The 19,747-nt window shown below is 38.4% G+C and overlaps 1 protein-coding gene across 1 annotated transcript in view; it reads right to left on the reverse strand.

Moving 5' to 3' along the window:
- FARSB (phenylalanyl-tRNA synthetase subunit beta) overlaps positions 1-15,365 on the reverse strand; it is a 61,203-nt gene extending 45,838 nt beyond the window's left edge. Inside the window, exons 1-7 of the mRNA XM_006186894.3 lie at positions 15,267-15,365; positions 11,451-11,506; positions 8,631-8,785; positions 6,941-7,010; positions 6,240-6,355; positions 1,755-1,905; positions 847-955 (exon numbers count right to left, since the gene is read on the reverse strand). Coding sequence (XP_006186956.1) covers positions 847-955; positions 1,755-1,905; positions 6,240-6,355; positions 6,941-7,010; positions 8,631-8,785; positions 11,451-11,506; positions 15,267-15,324 — 715 coding nt within the window. The 5' untranslated portion in view covers positions 15,325-15,365. The remainder of the gene's footprint in view (positions 1-846; positions 956-1,754; positions 1,906-6,239; positions 6,356-6,940; positions 7,011-8,630; positions 8,786-11,450; positions 11,507-15,266) is intronic.
- Between the last annotated feature and the right edge of the window lie 4,382 nt (positions 15,366-19,747).

Below are 19,747 nucleotides of genomic sequence, written 5' to 3' on the forward strand. Positions count from 1 at the left end.
AACTGAAACTGCATTTTAACTTAGAACATAATATAAACGGACACCTCAGACGTAAGGGGAGATACATCTATTATTTTAAGCTTCCATTATAAGCTGGAGAATAAAGCTAAAGTAAAAACAAGACTTTACTAAGTGCATTAAATGTGTCAGGTGCTAAAAGTTGTCTCATCACATCTTCACCACAACCCCACGACGGAGCTGCAGGCAGAACAACGAAGATTCAGATCAGGCTCACTGACCATGACCATTAGCTATTAACCAGCAAGGCTAAGACTTGAGTCTGGATCTGGCTCACTCCAAAGGCCACTGCAAGTACTGGAGTCCGAGATCTTGAGGAGGAAAAGATTCTCCTTCCCACCGTGCATCAACTGCACCCCCTTCTCACCTCAGAAAGCCAAACATCTATGGCTTTAATACTGTTAAACTATCGTGCATTCAAATTGCTTCTTCAACAAAGGGTTCAGAAAGGAGTTAAGAGGGTAAAATTCAGTTTTAAAGTTTTAACTTAACTATAAAATAGTAGGTAAGACAGAATTTGGCGTGAACTAAATGACCTGCTAAAACCAAAAATCGACGCCCTTTGGAGGAATATAACAGCATCATGAGAGTAACACCAGAAGATATTTATAAACTTACAAATATGTATACAATTATAAATTACATACAAATCACCAGTTAAATATTGAATAAATGAATGAAAAGAACTATTACAATAAAATCTACAAAAGACCTGAGATTCTCAGATTAAGTGTTATCTGATTCAGCCAAGTCTACTGAGAATTCTACAAAAACGTCAAAAAATAAGAGGGAAACAGCAAAAACTATGATGCTTAAGAAATAACTCACCATTGATGATTGGAGGCATTGAAAGGACGACACCATTGCTATCATAGATAACTGGGTACAGAGGTTTGTTTTCAATTATATGTAAATAATGTTTAAGGTGGTTGTCAGTCTGAAAAAAAAATTGTTTTTTACTTTTGTCACTGTAGTTAGTTTACATACCTACCTGGCATAAAAATTACAGAAAAACAATAAAACAGCCCCCAAAAGTTCTAAATTTATACAATTTGCTGATATAAATTAATTATCTTAGCATCCTTATACAGCCTCATCTCCTACTAGGGAAAGATGAAGCCACAGTTGAATTGCTTTTCAAGAGTGAAAACAGATTTGCACAGTAAGCCTGAATCACCTTAAGCAAAACACAAAACATACAAAACAATTTAAATAGGAAGAAATCCTGTGCAAATAAGGCCAACGATAATAGCTGCTTTCTCCAAATGATCCCCACTACTTCCACTACTTGTTAAGGGCAATTTAAGGTGACTACTGACTACTGAATTCATTTTCACTGCTCAACTGTAAAATGCAAATAATGGGAGGTAGACACTTTGTAACAGAGTGTGACACACACACACACACAGCAACTAGTAAATCTTACTGTTCCTTATATTTGCATGAGTTTTAATTACACCTAATTATAAATACTGCAGTGTGGTATGATCTACTTCAGTGGTTCTCAGTCCTGGCTGTACATTAAAAACATCTGAGAGGATAAAAAAGTACTAATAGACAAAACAAAACCATGCCCAGACCCCACTGTAGATCAAATGAATCAATATCTCTGGACTGGAGCCCAGACACTGCTATTTTTTCAAAAGCACTCACTGCACTGCCCTAATTAAGACTTGACTTTGGAGGAATTTCATGATTCATGCAGAGCTATGACATTAATATGGAAGGACCCCTACCTTGTACATGTTCATCAGTTCACAGGCTGTGTATTCCTTTGTCTTATTTAGAGGCTTGAATTTGATATCTGAAGGTTTCTTTGCAGTGTAAGTAAATGGGCCTGATAAAGTGTCCAAGTCATGGGTACCAATAGCAACCAATGCTCTTTTCCTACATGGAGAGAGAAATGGGAAAAAAAGACTTGAATATTCCAAAGCAGAAATTCAAAAGATAACACAGACTACAGGTTTTTAAAAATTATTTTTAGACACTTCCCTAAAATACCCTGTTAATATATGGCAATTTTACAACCATTAAAAATTATGAGAAATTATAAAGCTACTTAAAAATATTATTTCAATACCTGAAGTACATTTTTTCAACTGTGCTTTCCCAAGTACATTACTAGGACATTTTCAAAGTCAACATACCTTTTACTTTCTTTTAACCTATTTCTGAACTCTTCATATCCTCAAATAAAAATAAATGTTTTATTTAATTATATTACCTAAAAATTGCCATGTTTTTTGGCTATATTTTCCTAAATTTCCTGTCATATACCTGCACTGCTTTATTAATGGAAATTATTTAATTTTAAAATTTCATATGTAAGGAAATTTCAAAAGCTATTAATTTCATTTATTCTACAGTTTACCTGCAAAGGATTGAAGACAATTTTAGGAACTTAAATCATGATACAAAGTAGGAGAGAAAGAAACAGAAGGAGGGATAAAAAAATGGAGTAATGAACAATGTTGATACTAAATTAGAATCTCAAGGCCTACAGTCTTTCCACAGAGGGTCACAAATTTAGCTCTTAGATTTCCAAAAGACAATTCAGAAGGAGACACTTGGGCAGAATTTATGGTGCTCTTGAGAATACTTAAAATTAGTTTTAGATGTATGTGTACATATATTTGACAATGTATGCCTAACTACAGTTACAGATCAGAGAAAATGCATTAGTAATCAAAGAATATACTAAAGTCCACATTACTTGAACCATGAAACAATTTTTTAAATGTGTAAGAAACAAATTTTGGTCATCCTCCAAGACAAGTAACCAGAATCTTAATAAATACAGGTGAATTGAACAGAGTGGTTGACAAGCAAAAAGGAAGTATTACTTTACTCAGTTATATGCTTATGGAAGATAATAACCCCAGAACTAGCTCAGGTTGAAATGAACATGGTTCTGTAAGTTTAGATAAAATTAACAACTGACAAATCCATGGGTAAGAAGGTCCATGTTTTCCTGAACACTGATGTTGGTCCCTTAATCCTAAAACAATACCTCAAAATGACACTAAATTTCAACCTCAAACCAGTCATAAATAAATAAATTTCGGATGAATCAAAGAGGTATGCAATTTGAAAAACAAAAGACAAACATATATACACACATAAAAGAAACTGAAAAATTATTCAAAGAAAAAACAGGAGAACGATGCTCAAAACTGTGGAGTAGGACACCCCTTCTTAAGTAAGACACAAAACATAAAAGCCATATAGGAAGACTAATAAACGTGCCTATATCCAAACTAAAAGCCTTAGATATCCCAAAAGACCCCAAAAGTTCAAAGACACATGATAGAAAAGGTTTACAATGTATGTACAGAAAAAGGATTAATATTTTAAATATATATTTCATACATAAGATATGAAAACTAAAAATACTGAGAAATCAAGATTCTACCTATTAAAGTCTTGCTATGAAAAAGCAGCAGCTGAAAGAAGGGAGCAGAAAATTCTGCTGCTGCCAACTGCAGAGGTCTCATCTAGCCAAATTTTGTAAGTCTGAGTCTAGCTAAATATTCAAGAGTCTTTGCCTGCAACAAAAATTGCTTGTCAGAGAAAAAGAGCAAAATCAAGAGCCTCTTCCACAACCTAACATTCTATATGTAATCAAAAAGCAGTGCCTATGAAAACAGGGAACCATGACTCATACTCGAGAAAAAAACAGCCCATAAAAACCAATGCTCAAGATGACCCAGATCCTCAAATCACCACACTAATTTTAAAAATGCTACTACAAAAAATGTTCAAGAAAATATACACATAATGAAGAGATGAGGGATAAACAGCAGGAAAAAAAAACTTAAAAAAGAACCATATAAATTCTAGAGATGAAAAGTAAAATAATGGGTAAAAAATTCACTGGACACTTACAGCCAAATAAAATTAACAGAAACTAGATTTACTCTCCTGCCTGAAACAATCATTAAAGAGGCAAAATACACAAAACAATGGTTTCCGTGTCTGGCACTGGACATCAGGCAATGAAGGGCGGCAATCCCTGAGACAGGAAACAAGGGGAGCCCTCCAACCGCCCGGCTGACTGCCTGGAGGGGCTTCAAGCCACAGGGCAGGAAAGGGGGTCTGGTTAGAGTCCAGTGGACTCCCTAAGTTGAAGACATGGTAGAGAGCCTAGAGATCAAGACGGCCAGAGTTCACTGCACAGAGCACCAGAGAGGAGAGAACTCTGCAGAAGTGCAGAGGGGCCCCATTGAGTAGTCAGCTGAGCAGTGATCAGTGCACACATGTGAGGAAACCACCCAAGGCCAGGGAAAGAACTGTCCAAGGGAACAGCGCTCACAGACTACAAAACCTCACTATTCGTATGGCAATGGATAAAGCAGGAACAAGGGTCTTGGCTCAGTAGTAAGGGCTAATTAGCCCTAGACAGAACACTGCGTGATCAATGAAAACAGACAAACAGAAAAAAAGCAGAGAAAAGTCAATGAAACCAAAAGCTGCTTCTCTGAAAACTGATATACGCTGATACGCACTGAAGAAATTGATAAACCACTAGTCACAGTGATCAGGAAAAATAAGAGAAAAGGAACAGGAATGAAAGAGGTGATATTGAAACAGATAATACAGATATATTGAAGGATAATAAGGGAACATAATAAAGAACTTTATGCCAATCAATTTTATAATTTAAATGACATGAACGTATCTCATGAAAAACACAGGATTTACTGACTCTGGTACAACCAGAGTTTTAGGATGTGATTTATTCCTCCCCTTAGGAAAAGCTCATGACTTCCAGAAATACTGCATAAACCAGAGCTTAAAGTCAAATTAGTAAGGAAATGCCTTCTGATTTAGATAAAAATTAGATTCTTCAAATGAACAGAACAGATAATTGGGCTCAGCCACTTGCTAGATGTATCTATGCTTGTCCGAAATCCTCTACCTTGTTCTTCATTTTGAAATATTCATTTTTCTTTTTTTTTAATAGACGTACTGGGGATTAAACCCAGGACCTCCTGCATGCTAAGCATGCACTCCACTACTGAGCTATACCCACTCGCCTTGAAATGGTATTTAAATTCTTATTATTTTGCATAATAATAACATCTGTAAGATGACAAATAGATTATTTTTATAAAACATTTTGGAATAAATGTTCTTCAGAATCTGGAAAAAAGAAAAATGATGTTTCAAGAAAAAGAAACCTCATGAGCTAAACCACAGGTGTTTTATTTTTAAAATATATTTCACACCAGAGGAAAACATCCAAGGGCCCCTCTGACCCCTGTCTCTAGCCCAACCCTTACACATAAGCCTCTTCTAGTTTCCATAGTTAAACCGAACTGCAATCACTGCAATTATTAAAAAATAAAAATTACTTTTTCTATTTTTATTTAAGACGTACATAACTGTTAATCCTTTGACAAGCATGAAATCAACTTATGTTGATATATTTTAAGACCAACACAAAAAGACTGGATGTGTTAGCTAAAGCCTGACATTTCTTATCATGAGTAAATATATCATTTCTACTAGTATTTTTGAAATACTGAAATTAGTTGAAGGACTCCCTCCCACTGTTACCTTCCTCGACCTTTAGGGGTTAGGAATTCCATAGGTTTGAAGATCACTTCACTAAAGGGAGCTCTCTGGGAAATGATGTACAGCAACGCCAAAGACAGAATAAGACAATCCAGTTATTTAGTATGTGTGACGCCGAGGTGAGCACAAAAATTCAATTATTTAAAAGTCTCAAGTTTCATCTGTCAATTTATACTTATATTCAATCAAAAAGTGAGATCTAAGCCAAAAAATTCTGCCTATTTTGAAAATGAGAAGTGAAACTTCAAATTACCATGGTTTAATACTTAGTAGTATAATCCACTGCTAGTAATTTGAACCAAAAAACAAAAACAAACAAAAAAAGAAAACCTCTACGAGTAGGTATTTCTTCTCTATATAGTTTTCAAAATATAGCTTACTTCTCCATGTAGACACTATTTATAAGCAGTAACAAATAGCTGTTGGTAAACTGAAACTTATTTAAACTTCAATTTAATTTAACAAATTTAAACTCTTGTCACTCTCACATATTATTAATTCAGAGCTTTGAAAAAATGTGCAGTAGAGAAAGAAAGGAAAAAGGGAAGGAAAGAGGGAGAGAAGGGGAAGGAGAAGGGGAAGAAAGGGATGAGAAGGAGGAAGGAGAGGGGGCGGCAGGGAAGAGAGAAGATGCAGCCACAAACCTGCAAATGTTCTGATGCAACTTCTCCTGAAGCTCAATGAAGCTGTCATAGCGATCTTTAGTAAACTTTATGTTTCGGAGAACTGCTGCGACAGCGTAAGGGCGTATTTTTGCTGTCTGGAATCATTATATCATGACAAACGGTAAATGTTAATCCTTTTCTTTGTAATAACATCTTGTAACAAAAAGTTAGCTGTCACAAACTTTCATTTAAACAAGTGTATATTATTCATTCAATCAACAAGTAATAAAGTACAGTGGTGATAAGAAAAAAAGTCACTGTCCTCATGAAATTTACATTTCAGATTACTGAAAATTTACTAAATTATTGAGAAAAAAAAATCAACCTTTAAGTTGCCTGCTGATAGTTAATATTTTTACCAAATAGCCTTCCCCCAAAGATTTTCTAAATTTTAATACCATAATTTAAACAATTATATCTCAAATGTATTTTTTTCAAATGTATTTTAAACAAATATTTGGATGTTACTTTCTGAAATTTTTCATGGAAAACAGATGCTCTGTTCCCTTTCATTTCTTGGTTAAAAACAAAATGACAATTTTTAAGAACGAGAGGCTAAATATACATCCATTTTAGCAAAAGATCAAAGAAAATTATACTTGGCAGAAGGCTGAGCTTTGTTCCACCTTACATACATAAGAAATGTTTTTAAAAGGAAAATAAAAATTGACCCTTATTACCTCCTCTGTGATGATCAATTTCTGGATTTCTCCATTAGGCATTACCCGTTTATACACTGGAGTCTTTATCCTAAAATGTTAAAACACACTTGCTCAATATTAACCAAAAGATTTGATAAACTGATTTATCCTATTCTGTGAATAGAAAGCATGCAAAATGAACAGAACTAGGACAGTGGGTTAAAGTTACAGCAAACCAAATTTCAACTGAATATTAAATACAAAACAACAATAACAAAAAACAAACTTCCTAACATTTCAAGTTGTCTAAAAATGGGTTAGGATGCCTCATGCCTCATGGTAATGCTTAATCTATCCCTAGAGTCTCCGCAGAGGCTAGAAAACCATTTTACCTAAGCAATTGTATGGGGGCATTTAAACATCAGCTGAGGGGCTGAATTAAATAACCTTTAAGTTTTATTCCAATCATGAGATTCTGAGCTTCTAAGAAAAATAAAGCTTATTAAAAATATAGATGGCCTGGTCCCATCTGGACTTAATGAATCAGAATATTCAAGGGAAAGGCCTGGTAAATAGTACATTCTGAAGGCATAGTCCAGGTAATTGTTATCATTAGGAGAGGGTGGGAACTACTATTTTAAGTCAGTGCTTTTCAAACCTCAATGCCTACAATCAGCTGGGGAATTTGTTAAACCGATTCTGATTCAAAAAGTCTAGGGTAGAGGCTGAGATTCTGCAGTTCTAACAAATTCCCAGGTGACACAGATGATGCTGGTCCATGGACCACACTTTGAGTAGCAAAGGTCTTAAGTCATTTTCCTAATTCTGTCTTATAAATATCTTACAAGGTGCCTGTTAAAAACAGAAATTCAAATCAGAGACGTTTGGGAAACACACTGTAAGGGATTATCCCTGACCCACAAAATATAAACATCTGATTGTCATGCAGAGAAACAACTGGGTCAACCCCCAGATTTTAACCACCTTAACCAAATGCCCAATTATCACCCTTTCACCAACACCTGTCACTCATCTGAAGGCCTCATAGTTCCAGAGTCTAGCCCATCTGCCTGAGGCTCTTAGGCTTAGTCTTTTGCAACTCATGAGATAATGTATAAGTATTCAAAACCAAAAACAATTATTTTTGATAGCTTTACTGTTTTGCCTCTTTTTCACTTTATATGTTCATCATTTTCTAAATTTATTACTTGAAGAGTTAGGCAGAGACTTAAAAATATTCATTACAAATTAAGAGATTGAAACTAGAAAGGCCAGTGAACTTGCCCACAGCCATCGTTAAGATCTTTAGTTTTCCAGTTAGGAAGATCCACTCCCGAGCTTCCTCAAAATTCTTAAGAAAACGACATATAAAGTTTTGCCACCTGTACTTTTCTCTCAACCTCTAACAAATCCAATGAACTATCTCTTCCAATTGGATTACTGAAAGAACTCACATGAACCTACTGAAGAATTTTTTAAGAAGCCATAAAATCATTAACCACTCTAGTTTTAAAATGTGTTCCCAAAATGAAAGGCTATGACTCAACATTGAGGCAAATTTTCAAATGGCTGCAATCCACAGGTCGAATCATCCCTCTATGCAGACCTAAAGCTGGTGTACCTGTCCAATAAGTTTTCTTCTAGAAACTGAGAAAGGGTTGCTGATAATGACAGGCAAAGAAAAAAGCAATTCAACTTAGCCAAGTATTTAATGAACTGATTCCCTTACCTTTCTTTGAAGACTTGAAGTCCTCGAACCAATCCTTCCAGACACAGGAGATCATATCTATTGGCAGGCACATCAATTTTGTAGAGAACAACATCAGAGGCCCCCTGTGCCTTTTCATTACCTTGTTCCTTACTTATGATTTCCTTCTCCGAAGTCTAAAATAAACCCCCAAAGTAAAATAAAACTAAGTAAGTCTAAATTCTTTTGAAAAAGTAGTTCTTAGTCCTACCAAGTAGTAACTACATTATCCCTGTTCTTTCCAGAGCAGCACAAATCCATCTAAAGCAAGGAGTGGGCCAAATCATGCCTGCCGCCTGTTTCTGTAAATAAAGTTTTATTGGAACATAGCCACACCCATTCATTTACATATTATCTGTTGTTAAGTACACACCACAACAGCTGAGTTGTGGCAGAGACTACACAGCCTTCAAAGCTAGCCCCTTATAGAAAAAGTCTGCTCATCCCTGATCTAAAAGAAAATGAAAACACAAGAACACAGGGCAACAACAACAAAAGTGTCAATGAGAAAAAGGAAGGAGAATTCACCAAATAAAAGATATGCAAGTTTTTATAAGATAATAACTCTAAAAGCTAAATCCTGTGGGCACCAAAGTCTTAAAGCAACGTGAGAATGAGAGTAATCATATAAAAGCAAACAAAAACATCTGAAGAGATCATCAGAAGCTGTGGGGTAAATTAGAAGGAATTAAAGGTACAACAGGAAGCAATCTAATGACCGTAAAAGGTACAGAGCAGCAAGAATGAAAGCAAACAAGAGGGAGAAGAGAAGTAACACTAGGAGAATTTTTAACGCAGTGGCAAAAAGCTTAGAATATTCTCAATCACCACATCAGAGCAAAGAATAACATATTTTCTTAAAAAACAACCATTGACAGGAAATTAAATTCCATTGCCTATGTTTACTACAGCAGGGAACTGTAGGTATACTTAAGAAATTTTCAATCAAAATGCTTAAAAGTCATAATCCAACTGTTAATGCTACTCACTAATTATCTGGAAACCCCACTTAACTGGAACTCCCACTGCTTCTACCACCAGCAACCTGCTAAAATAACTGATGGATTCCTATCAAAACATGTAATGATTTTTCTCTTAACATGGTGCCCTCCCACTGTCACAATACGAGCAGTTCAAATCATTGCCCAAATAAAGAGTTATAGTCTACACCTGCACGGCAGGTAGAAGAATTCAGTCAATAAGCACTGTACACCCGAGTCACAATCGAGGAATCACAGGGGTCCATATAATGCTGGGACCGCCTACACTGGGTATCTCAAGCTCAGGAGACAATTTTAAAAATCAGAGGAAATATAAAAATAATAAAAGGAGGATAAAAAGGAGGGAGAAGGAGAGGAGAAAAGAGATGAGGGGGATAGGGAAGGCTATGAAAAGAGGCAAGAAGAGGAATCAGAATTTAAACCAAGTTCAAAGGAATCAATAAAATTGCTGTATTTTTTTTTAATGAAGAAAGATGATGGCGGATTTCAGGAGGGACCCCCATAAGCAAGGGGAAAAAAATGTGGTAACCAGAGAAGAGGAAACACCTGAACAAAAAAATACCTAATTCTTTTGCAAAAAAAGACACAGCTGCTTAAACCTTCTTTCATTTTCAGTATCTCAGTTCATGCAAAGATCATATGTGAAGACTGGGTTTATCAATGCTGACAAAAATGTTATAGAAATCAATGACCACAGAAATTTCAGAGCCAAAGAGTTCTATAAAGATCATATAAGCCAAACCCCCTTATTTCACGGATGAAAAGGAGGCCCAGAGTGACCAATATATGAAGTCCAGAGAGGCAATGTAATTGTCCATGGTCACATAGCTAGTAAATGTGGAAGCTTGAACTGTTACTCAAATTTTCTGATATCCAGTCCAATGCTCTTCAATATCACACAGCCTCAAACATAATTTTGAGTCCTAATAAAATTAGTAACAATTTAATATAAACTACAGAAATCTCAGCTGACCTCTCAAGATATAGATGATCACTAATTAAAAAAAAAAAAATCTTCCTGTAATGTTAGTAAATAAACAGCAAGAAAAACAAGACAATACACATTTTGTCAGTCTGAAGCTCCTCAAACTTATAGTGTTAGAAAACACTGAATAGACTAAGAAGATAAAAGGTTTGGGGGAAAAAATAACACTAATTACCCGAGAAATATTAATTATCTTTTTAGTTACAAATGTCTTTAATATATAATCATTATAGTAATATATTTTGTAAATAAAGCTATTGTTTAAACATTTTAACCATTATACAATCAAAAGACCAGGAAAATGCTTCAAAATCATTTTTACAAGCAATTCTTCAAAAAATAGGAGATGATTTTACAAGATCAATGTATACAGTAGTGAAGGAAGAATGAATTAACACTGGTTAAACAAACATGGAGGAAGGTGAGGTGGGCACAGAGGAAATGTAGAAGTCAGAGGCCAAGGAGACAGCAACTCTGGCTGAAGCAGAGCTTCCATTGCTCCCAGACCCCTCTCCATATGGTCATCTGCAAATGGCACCGGGAGCTCACTCTCACTCTAGGGTTACCTGAGAGGGTCTACCCACCTCCACAGCACTAACCTGACAGCTTAAGGTGTCTGCATCCGAATAAGGCAGGGACCCCTTTTGAGACTTTACACAAAGCAACAGACACATTTAGAACCAGAGCTTAGCCCCTTAACACAAAAATTACCACGGCCCACAAATATTCCACCTTATAACAAAGATAAAATATAATAAACTTCTGAAAAATGAACTTATACACAGGATATGAGACAAATAAATATCCAATACATACAATTTCATCAAGTTCCAGGCCAAATTCAAAACATAGTTCGTCAAATTCTTCGTCAGCTAGGAAAAAAAAAGAGATTGCTAATTTTAATCTGTTCAGTACAAATGAGTATAGCATATAAATTGCATTTTTTAAATTGCCTTACATCAAGCATACTAAATATCAGGCATCAGATATCACCATTTAAAAACAAATTTTAAAAGTTTGGCCAAGAAAAATTTTTAAAGAAAAAGAAAACTATTACAAGGCTGATTCATCTAAATAGTATCAACTACGGAATCAGGTTACCTGCACTGGGGACTTTACATTTACTCACAAGAAAAGTGACCTCCTAAGTAGGGACCCAATGTAAAGTAGGCACAGAATCACAGATCCAACATGATGGAACAACGTCATATAAATCCTATCATTTAAAATTCTAAGGTGGCCTAACAGTTGACTTTGGAGCCGTGCCAATCCCAGTTTGAATTCTGACTGTTCAGTTTACTAGTTCTGAGAGCTTAGCACCTTATGTAAACTTTCTGATTCCTATGTCTCATCCATAAAGTGAGCTAAAATGCCTCATCCAAAAATTAGCATTTTACAGCCACTGATTTAAAGCATGCAACTGTTGGAAAGATTTAAATGAGTTCATGCAGATAATGGGCCTGGCATAATGCCCTGAAACGTGGTAGGTCTGCAAAAATTAATAGTTCTCTTCCTTACTTTTAAATTATATTCTATTCTGCTTTGCTACCTGACACAACATTTTTAGGGTTTTCTTGTTACCCAAAACTGAACACAAACTGTCATTACCAGTATAGTCTAGCAAAAAGCTGGTCTTAAAATTCCCGATCCTGATACTGAACTGCCATTTACCAAACATTTATTGAGCACCTACTATATCCTGGCACTTAACTAGGTATCAGGGCTGCAAAGATAAATAAAACACAATTCCTGCCTTAACTACTTCCTACTGTAGTAAACAAGCTAGATGTGTAAATACAATTATGATAAGTGTAAGGTACAGCATAGGCACAAAGGAAATAATCAGCTCCACCAAGGGTCAGCTGAGGCTTCAGAGAAAGGATGAGTTTATTAGACGGGGATGGTAGGGAGTGAGAAACAGCATGACAAATGTAGGAAAGTTCAATACGGATGAAGCATGAGGTTCATGTCAGGAGCCATGATGGAACAAGCAGGAAGAAGTCAGCTCGTGATGCCCTCTGCCCTGCCTGGGGTAATGGGGAGTTACACTAAAGGATGTCCAGCTGGACAGCAGCTCAATTAGATCTGCGTTTTAAAGAATGCTGGCAGGGTGGTGGAAGAACTGGAGCAGACAATCTACTGCCAACAGCCAAGTGAGACAGTGAGGACTTGATCAAAGCAGAGCAGGGAGTCTGAGAAAGAAGAATGTGAGAAACATCAGAGACAGATTCCATAAGGCTCGAAGACTGACCAAGAGGGAGGTGGGAACCGTGAGTGAGCGGGAGGACTCCCAGGTCTCTGGTGTGGGTGAGCATGTGAGCAGGGGTATAGTTAACTGGGGCAGGAAATAACAGAGGCTTCCAGTGATTCCCTGCCTCCTGCTATTCACACCCTTCTGGGAACTGAGGTCTGAAACAACCACAAGCGTGAGCTTGGAAGCATATTCTCCAGCCCAGCCACACTTTGCTATTACACCAAGGCAGAACAGGACCAGAATTGAAGAACAGTTAAAATAAATCAGTTAACAAGAAAATGAGTGGCAAGAGGAAAACATCTGAGCAGAAAGACGATAAAAAGGTAGACAAAGGTGACAAAACTGCCCCAGAGGAGCAATGTTAAAGAATAAAAGCAGCCCGAAAAATATTCTTTGCTAATTCTCAATAAGCAAAGAGGTGGCGGAAGGGAAGGCAGTGACTGATGAAACAATGGAATTTTAGGACAGACTGAAAAGCAACCATGGAGGGACTGCAGAATAGAGGGAATGGGGATAGAAGAGTAAAGGAGACATTATCTGAAAACAAGAAGAAAAAAGACTGAAAGAGAAAAAAAAGGGAGAGGGGACAAGTCGGATTCACACTACTTGGAAACCAGAAGCTTTGCCAAAATGTTTTTCCAACTTTTATCCCAACCTAATTAACATTTAAAATATTTCAAGAAATAACACATAAAATACAAACTAATGATAAGTATTATTTCTAACCTGTCTGAAGTACATCTCAACACAGATTTTGCTGAGTGAAATTTTAATGAGTCAGTAGCTGACAGATATTTGTGGATAATTAAGCTTACCCGATCTCTCTCAATATGAAAAAAAAGGGAAGGGGGCAGCTAGGGAATACATTAAAACATCAGATGACAGTGAATAGGTTATAAATCTCATCATTTTTAAAAACTTGGATTATCTCTTACTTTCCCAGATATGGATACCCACGTGGAAACTGATCACAGTTGTCTTCAGCAAGTATTTGCCACCTACTCTCTTGTATAATTCAGGTACATCGTACAGCATGAGTGAGAATATGGTTTAGAAAGATGGGTAAGGAACATAATTATGCATAGTATGAAATAAAAGTGTAGAGAATTCGAGCCAAGTTCAGAGGACAAAATAATTAACTCTTTCCAGGGCCTTATGGCAGAAGGAGAATAACACTTTAAGAATACAGCTGACCCTTGAACAAGGCAAGGCTCAAGGGTTCCCATTGCCTCCATCGTGTCCAAAAATCTCTGTATAACTTATATAGTTGGCCCTCCTGGGTTCTGCATTTAGGGACTGAACAACCACAGATTATGTTGTAGTATTTATTGTTGAAAATAAATCCTTCTATAAGTGGATCTGCCCAGTTGCAAACCTGGGTTGTTCAAGGGTCAACTGTACGTAGTATCTAAAAGTGAACCTTTAGGTTAAGTTTTCAAAAGCTAACTTTATTTCCACAGTAGTATCTTATTGTAGGAAGCAGTATCTATTAAACCGACTAGGGCTTTGTCATATCTAATCCTAAAACCAAAAATAGCTCTCACAAATCAATTGCTACAGCCGTTATACAAGCTGATAATATGGGGCGGGGCAGATGTCACTTCAACTGCTACATCTATATGGTAACTGATAATTGTACCTAATATGTCTCCCCCTTTTTTTTAATGCTAGTGGTTTTCGAACTGAAGAACCTAAGTGTAGCACGATGACCAAGCCCATCCAGTGAAGACTCAACACTCAGGGCTCAGCCCAAATGTTACCGCCCTACCTAATGTTGTTCTTAGCACAATATCTTTTTTTTTCTCCCTGACAGCATTTAACGTTATCCGAAATCATTTTATTAATATGCTGGATTTATTATCTGCCTCCCTTATCCGAATATGAACGTGGCCCTTAAGTGCTATGTGCACCACTGTACTCCCAAAGCTCTTAGGCCAGTGCCTGGCACCTAACAGGCGCTTCAGTAAAAGTTAAAAAAATAAAACAAGGACAGAATGCCGTCCCCTCTCCTATTCACAAACGGAGTTTCCACAGCGCTTTTCTTACAGCACTTAATTGGCTACACTCGGGATGCAACCCGGGGCTTCACTCCTGTTCTATTCCCTGGCATCAGGCAGGCAGTAGGCGCTCGATGAGAGCCCTGAATGAATGACACTGCGAGCCCAGCATCTGCAGGTGATGCAAATGCACCCGCGGCGACACCGGTTCCCAGAGGCTACATCACCCTGGCCTGGCCGCGGGGGCCGTCAGCCCTCCCTATCTAGACCTTGAGCGCCCAAGGCCGAAACCAGCTGGGCAGCATGAACGTTGCCACGAAACCTTCTGGAGGGGGTCCCAGCCTCCGAGGAGAGGCGCAGAGTTATGCGGCCCGCACTCACTGTAGGTCCGGCCCAGGGCTCGGAAGAGCAGATCACGCTTCACGCTGACAGTCGGCATGGCGAGTCAGGCCCACTGCGCTTGCGCGGGGATCTGGCCCGGGCTCGGCGACCGAGGTATGTAGGACCCGGCCCCGTCCGTGAGGGCTGTCTTGAATATCGCCGGTCTACTCCCCAAAGCTTCTCCTCTCGCTTTTCATCTGAAAGCAAGTAAGTGGCCACCACTAAGCTCGGAAAATCTAACTTCTTTGGGTTAATATACTACAGGCTGAGGAAGGAGACAGAATTGTGTAGAATGGGCTAGGATTTGATGGGCAGTAGAATGAACAGACCGCAAAGGCCCTCACGCCTCAAACGCACGACGGACGGAGGGCGCCAAGACAGGTGGGCGGGGGGGGGGGGTGCGTAAAAGGGGGCGGGGCATCGAGGTGGAGAATCCTCCCGGGAGGGGTGGGACTGTGAGTAGGCGGGGTCTGAGGCCGCCGGGATAGAAGGGTGTGCAAAAACAGTGGGAGCGAGAGAAACTACAGAACTGCTTTCATCTCATTCCTTAATCTCCCTTATGCCCTGCTACGTGTTATAACTGTGCTTTGTTTGAACCTTACTGCAGCCCTGTAAGGGCTGGCTTCCTTAAATAACCTCGTTTTAAAAGCGGAAACAGACTGCTATTTACTCTGTGTTCTCCACTGGTAGATGCTGTGCTCAATCCTCTTCCAGCGTTAGATCGCCTTCTAACAACCCTCAGTGTAATAGGCAGAATAACAGCCCCCAAAGATATCTGGCCCTAATCCCTGGAACCTGTAAATGTTATCTTAAGTGGAAACAGTCTTTTAAGATTAAGTTAAGGATTTCGAAGTGGAGAGATTATCCTAGATTATCAGAATGGGCCCTAGATGCAGTCACCTATCCTTATAAAGGGGAGATTTGACAGAGAAACGAGTCAGTATAACCACTGGGGCAGAGACTGGAGTGCTGCAGCCGCAAGCCAAGGAATGCTAGCAGCCACTAGAAACTGAAGAGGCAAGGAAGGATTCTCCCTTACCCTTCCAGGGCAGCCCTGTGGTGTCTACAGACACTTTGTTTTTGGCTCAGTGAAACTGATTTTGGACTTCTAACACCCAGATGGGTGAGAGAATATATTTCTTTATTTTAACTCACCAAGTTTGTGATAATTTGTTACAGCAACTATGGGGAAGTAATACACTCAGTAAGTGCTACTATTATCCCCATTTTACAAATGATAAAACTGAGGCCCACTCTGTCTGAGTCACCCAACACAGAAAGCAGAGCTGACACGCTTCCACAAGGGAGCCTTGCCCTTATCCTTTCTACGGTACAGTGAGTGAGGGCCTCCAAGTCCATTCAGGTGAGGGAAGTGTAGCTGGGTGGGATTTAGGCCTTCCTGGCTGCCAATCAAGCAGATTTTTTTCCCCTATGTTAGCTTCCCTCTATGGCTGCAGGCAGTCCCCTCCCAGTGTCCAACAAAATAGGTTGGCAGAGGCCCCATCAATGGCAAATATCTCCAATGCCAAATAAAATTCTCTGTCCTCAAGTTGGTACTCAGTTAGTGAATAATGAATTAGTGAATAAAGGTCTTCCTGAATTATTACATGCTGACCTGCTCTCCTCTGGGCATTCCAAAGAATTCTGTGGCTTTTAACCTCAGTTTCCTCATCTGTAAAGTAGAGATGGTAATAATATACACCTTCAAGAATTATTGTAAGAATTAGAAATAATACTCACGAATGACTAGCATAGTTCTTGTGTCAGAGGTCCTAGAAATTGGGCTTTGTCATTATTGTTGTCTATCCGCCTAGTCAGTTTCCTGCTATCCTCAGACTACCCAGGGGCATTCTGTTCCTATCTGCTATATGCTCACCTACCCAATCATGTTTGGTTCTCCTCCTTTGCCTAATCAAACGTTGGTGGCTCTTTCATCACCACACAGGATCAGAGCCTGCGTAGATCTGTGCAATCATGATGTTTTTCCCTGTAAAACATGTAACATATGTGGAGAAAGTTTCTGAAATGATTGTGCCATTTTCCTGTAATGCTTGTGGATTGGGTAGCAATTGGGAGAGAGAAGTTGTCTGATATGAAATCCTTCCCACTTAGGTCCCGAAAATGCAGTACTGTGTCTGATGACATCTCACAGTGGAGTAGCAGATTTTCTAAAGTGTCATGCGAACATTATGTGTGTGCTTTCCTCCCCAAAACCAAATATTGTCCACTCCCGGCCTTAGTTTCCTCATCCATAAAGTGGAGGTAGGACCTTACTGGATGGTTTTGGGGATAAAGTATGTGGAAACAATTTGAAACGTACTAAATGCCTTTCATATATTAGATATTTACACTCAAGCTAACAATCCAAGTGATCTGAGACTATAAATTATCTCTAGTATTAAACTTACTAAAACTTGGGCTGCTGCCTCCAGGAGAGTGAGATAGGGCTGTAAATTCAGGTAATAGATGATATAATTGACAATAACTGGCCTTATTTTACTTGCTATGTATCCAGAAGTAGTTTTGTTCTGGCTAGAATCTCATATGCCTTTCTTATAAATCTCCTGGGGCATTCTAATCCCTTTGTAGATTATCCTGAAACTTTTAGAACATGATCAAAGTCCATCTATCTTCTTGAGCTTCTATTGATGAATCTATATGGAACCAGGAAAGTCTGCTAGACCTGCCAAGAATCAGATTGATCAGTACTGACTTCCTAATTGTCATACCAATGTTTATTTTTAATTGTATTTTAAAAATAAAATTGTTAGACATTTTATACTATTGAACATTCCCTCATTCTTGAAATTCTCCTTTCTCAGTTTTCCTGGCTCCTTGGATTTTTCTATTATCTGAGAGGTAATAAAAATGCAGTGTCAAGAGTTTTATAAATTAGTCACAGATTACCATTCTGTATCTACCGCTTACTGAGACCTTGGACCAATTACTAAATACTGAGAAGCCTTAGTTCCTTATAGAATGAAGATAATAATATAATATCTACTTCATAGGTATAACATGTTTGTACAAATTTTAATATAAGAGTTCATGTTTGGCACATTGTGAACACTTGATAAATATTAACTCTCGCAGGCTCTTCTACTTCCTACACCACCCTTTCCTACCTTCGGTGTGGAGTACCCTCTAAAGTTATGTCTTTGGTGATCTTCTCCCTGAAAAGATCTCAGCTTTCACTACCACCTAACACAGGTGGCTCCCGTTCTAACCTTCAACTTATATCTCTCTCCCGTGCATATTTCTTACCAGCTTCTGAACACCCAGACCTGAATGTCCAACAGGCTGTCATCTCACACTCAAAAACTGAACATTGCACTTTCGCCCAAATTTGTTCTTCCCCATGTACTTTCTATCTTTTTCAACGTCATGAGCATCTACCGAGTGGTCCAAGCCAGAAATACTGAAGTCCTCCTCCTTCATTTCTCTCTTCTAACTGATTATGATTGAGAAAACTTGGGATAATCTGCTTAGCATTCCTTTTTTTTTCCTTTGAGCAATGGGACCCTGTATCTCATGTCAGTGAATTGGTCCAGCTGTAAACACCTGAACCAAACTGTTTTTTGGACCTGGAACCACAGAGAACTTGAGGTCCATTTTATTTAACAGTGGAAACAGTAAGATGCAAGTCTGGAGCCATTGGCAGCCATGTTTGCCACCATACAGAGAAAACTAATCTGCAGTGTGCTAAAATGATACGGACATTGGAAGAAAAGATAGTGGAGAGAGACTTAGAAGCATTTAAATCCCTGGTTGTTCTTAAGACTTAGGTGGCTCCCTCTTCTTCCTGAAACTTGGTTGTTCAACTGAATGAAATTCAGAAGGATTAAAGCTTAGACTGTGAGAGTCGAAGGGTTATATCTGAGACTGAGGGGATGGATACCCCATTGTGCAGGGCCCAAAACTACATTAAAGAGTTTGGACTTTATTTTAAGAGCAATGGGAAGAGATTCAAATATTTTAAGCAGAGATATGACATGATTAATTTGGTATTTTGGAAACATCACTTTAGTTACATTGTAGAGAAGGGATTAGGGACGGTAGTTCAGGGGACCAAACACAAGGCACATAAATCATTTAGGAGGTTGCAGTAATCCAGAGGAGAAATGATAGCAGCCAGAACTGGGGAAATGGCATGTGTTGTGGGGGGAAAAGTAATAATAATAGACCAGAGGAATCAACAGGTCATATACCATGTAGCCATAAACAATCAGAAAGATACAAACATGAGTGAAAGTCCATCCATTGGAGTGAACCTTCCTGGAAATTAGAAGTAACTGATGGAGCCTGTTTTGCTGCACCTCCAAGGACCCTGCTGTTTGAGTTGCTGACTGCTTCTTTCAAGAGCCTGTCCTGGATGAGATCAGTTGCAGTAGGCCTTTCCAGTCTCTCTCTCTTAGTTTCACCCCAAGAAGTTTCCCAGGCCACGTGCAAACAAAAGTGGGAATGAGGGTCATGGGAAGAGA

Source organism: Camelus ferus, chromosome 5 (genome assembly GCF_009834535.1).
Source record: "Camelus ferus isolate YT-003-E chromosome 5, BCGSAC_Cfer_1.0, whole genome shotgun sequence".
Lineage (NCBI taxonomy): Eukaryota > Metazoa > Chordata > Mammalia > Artiodactyla > Camelidae > Camelus > Camelus ferus.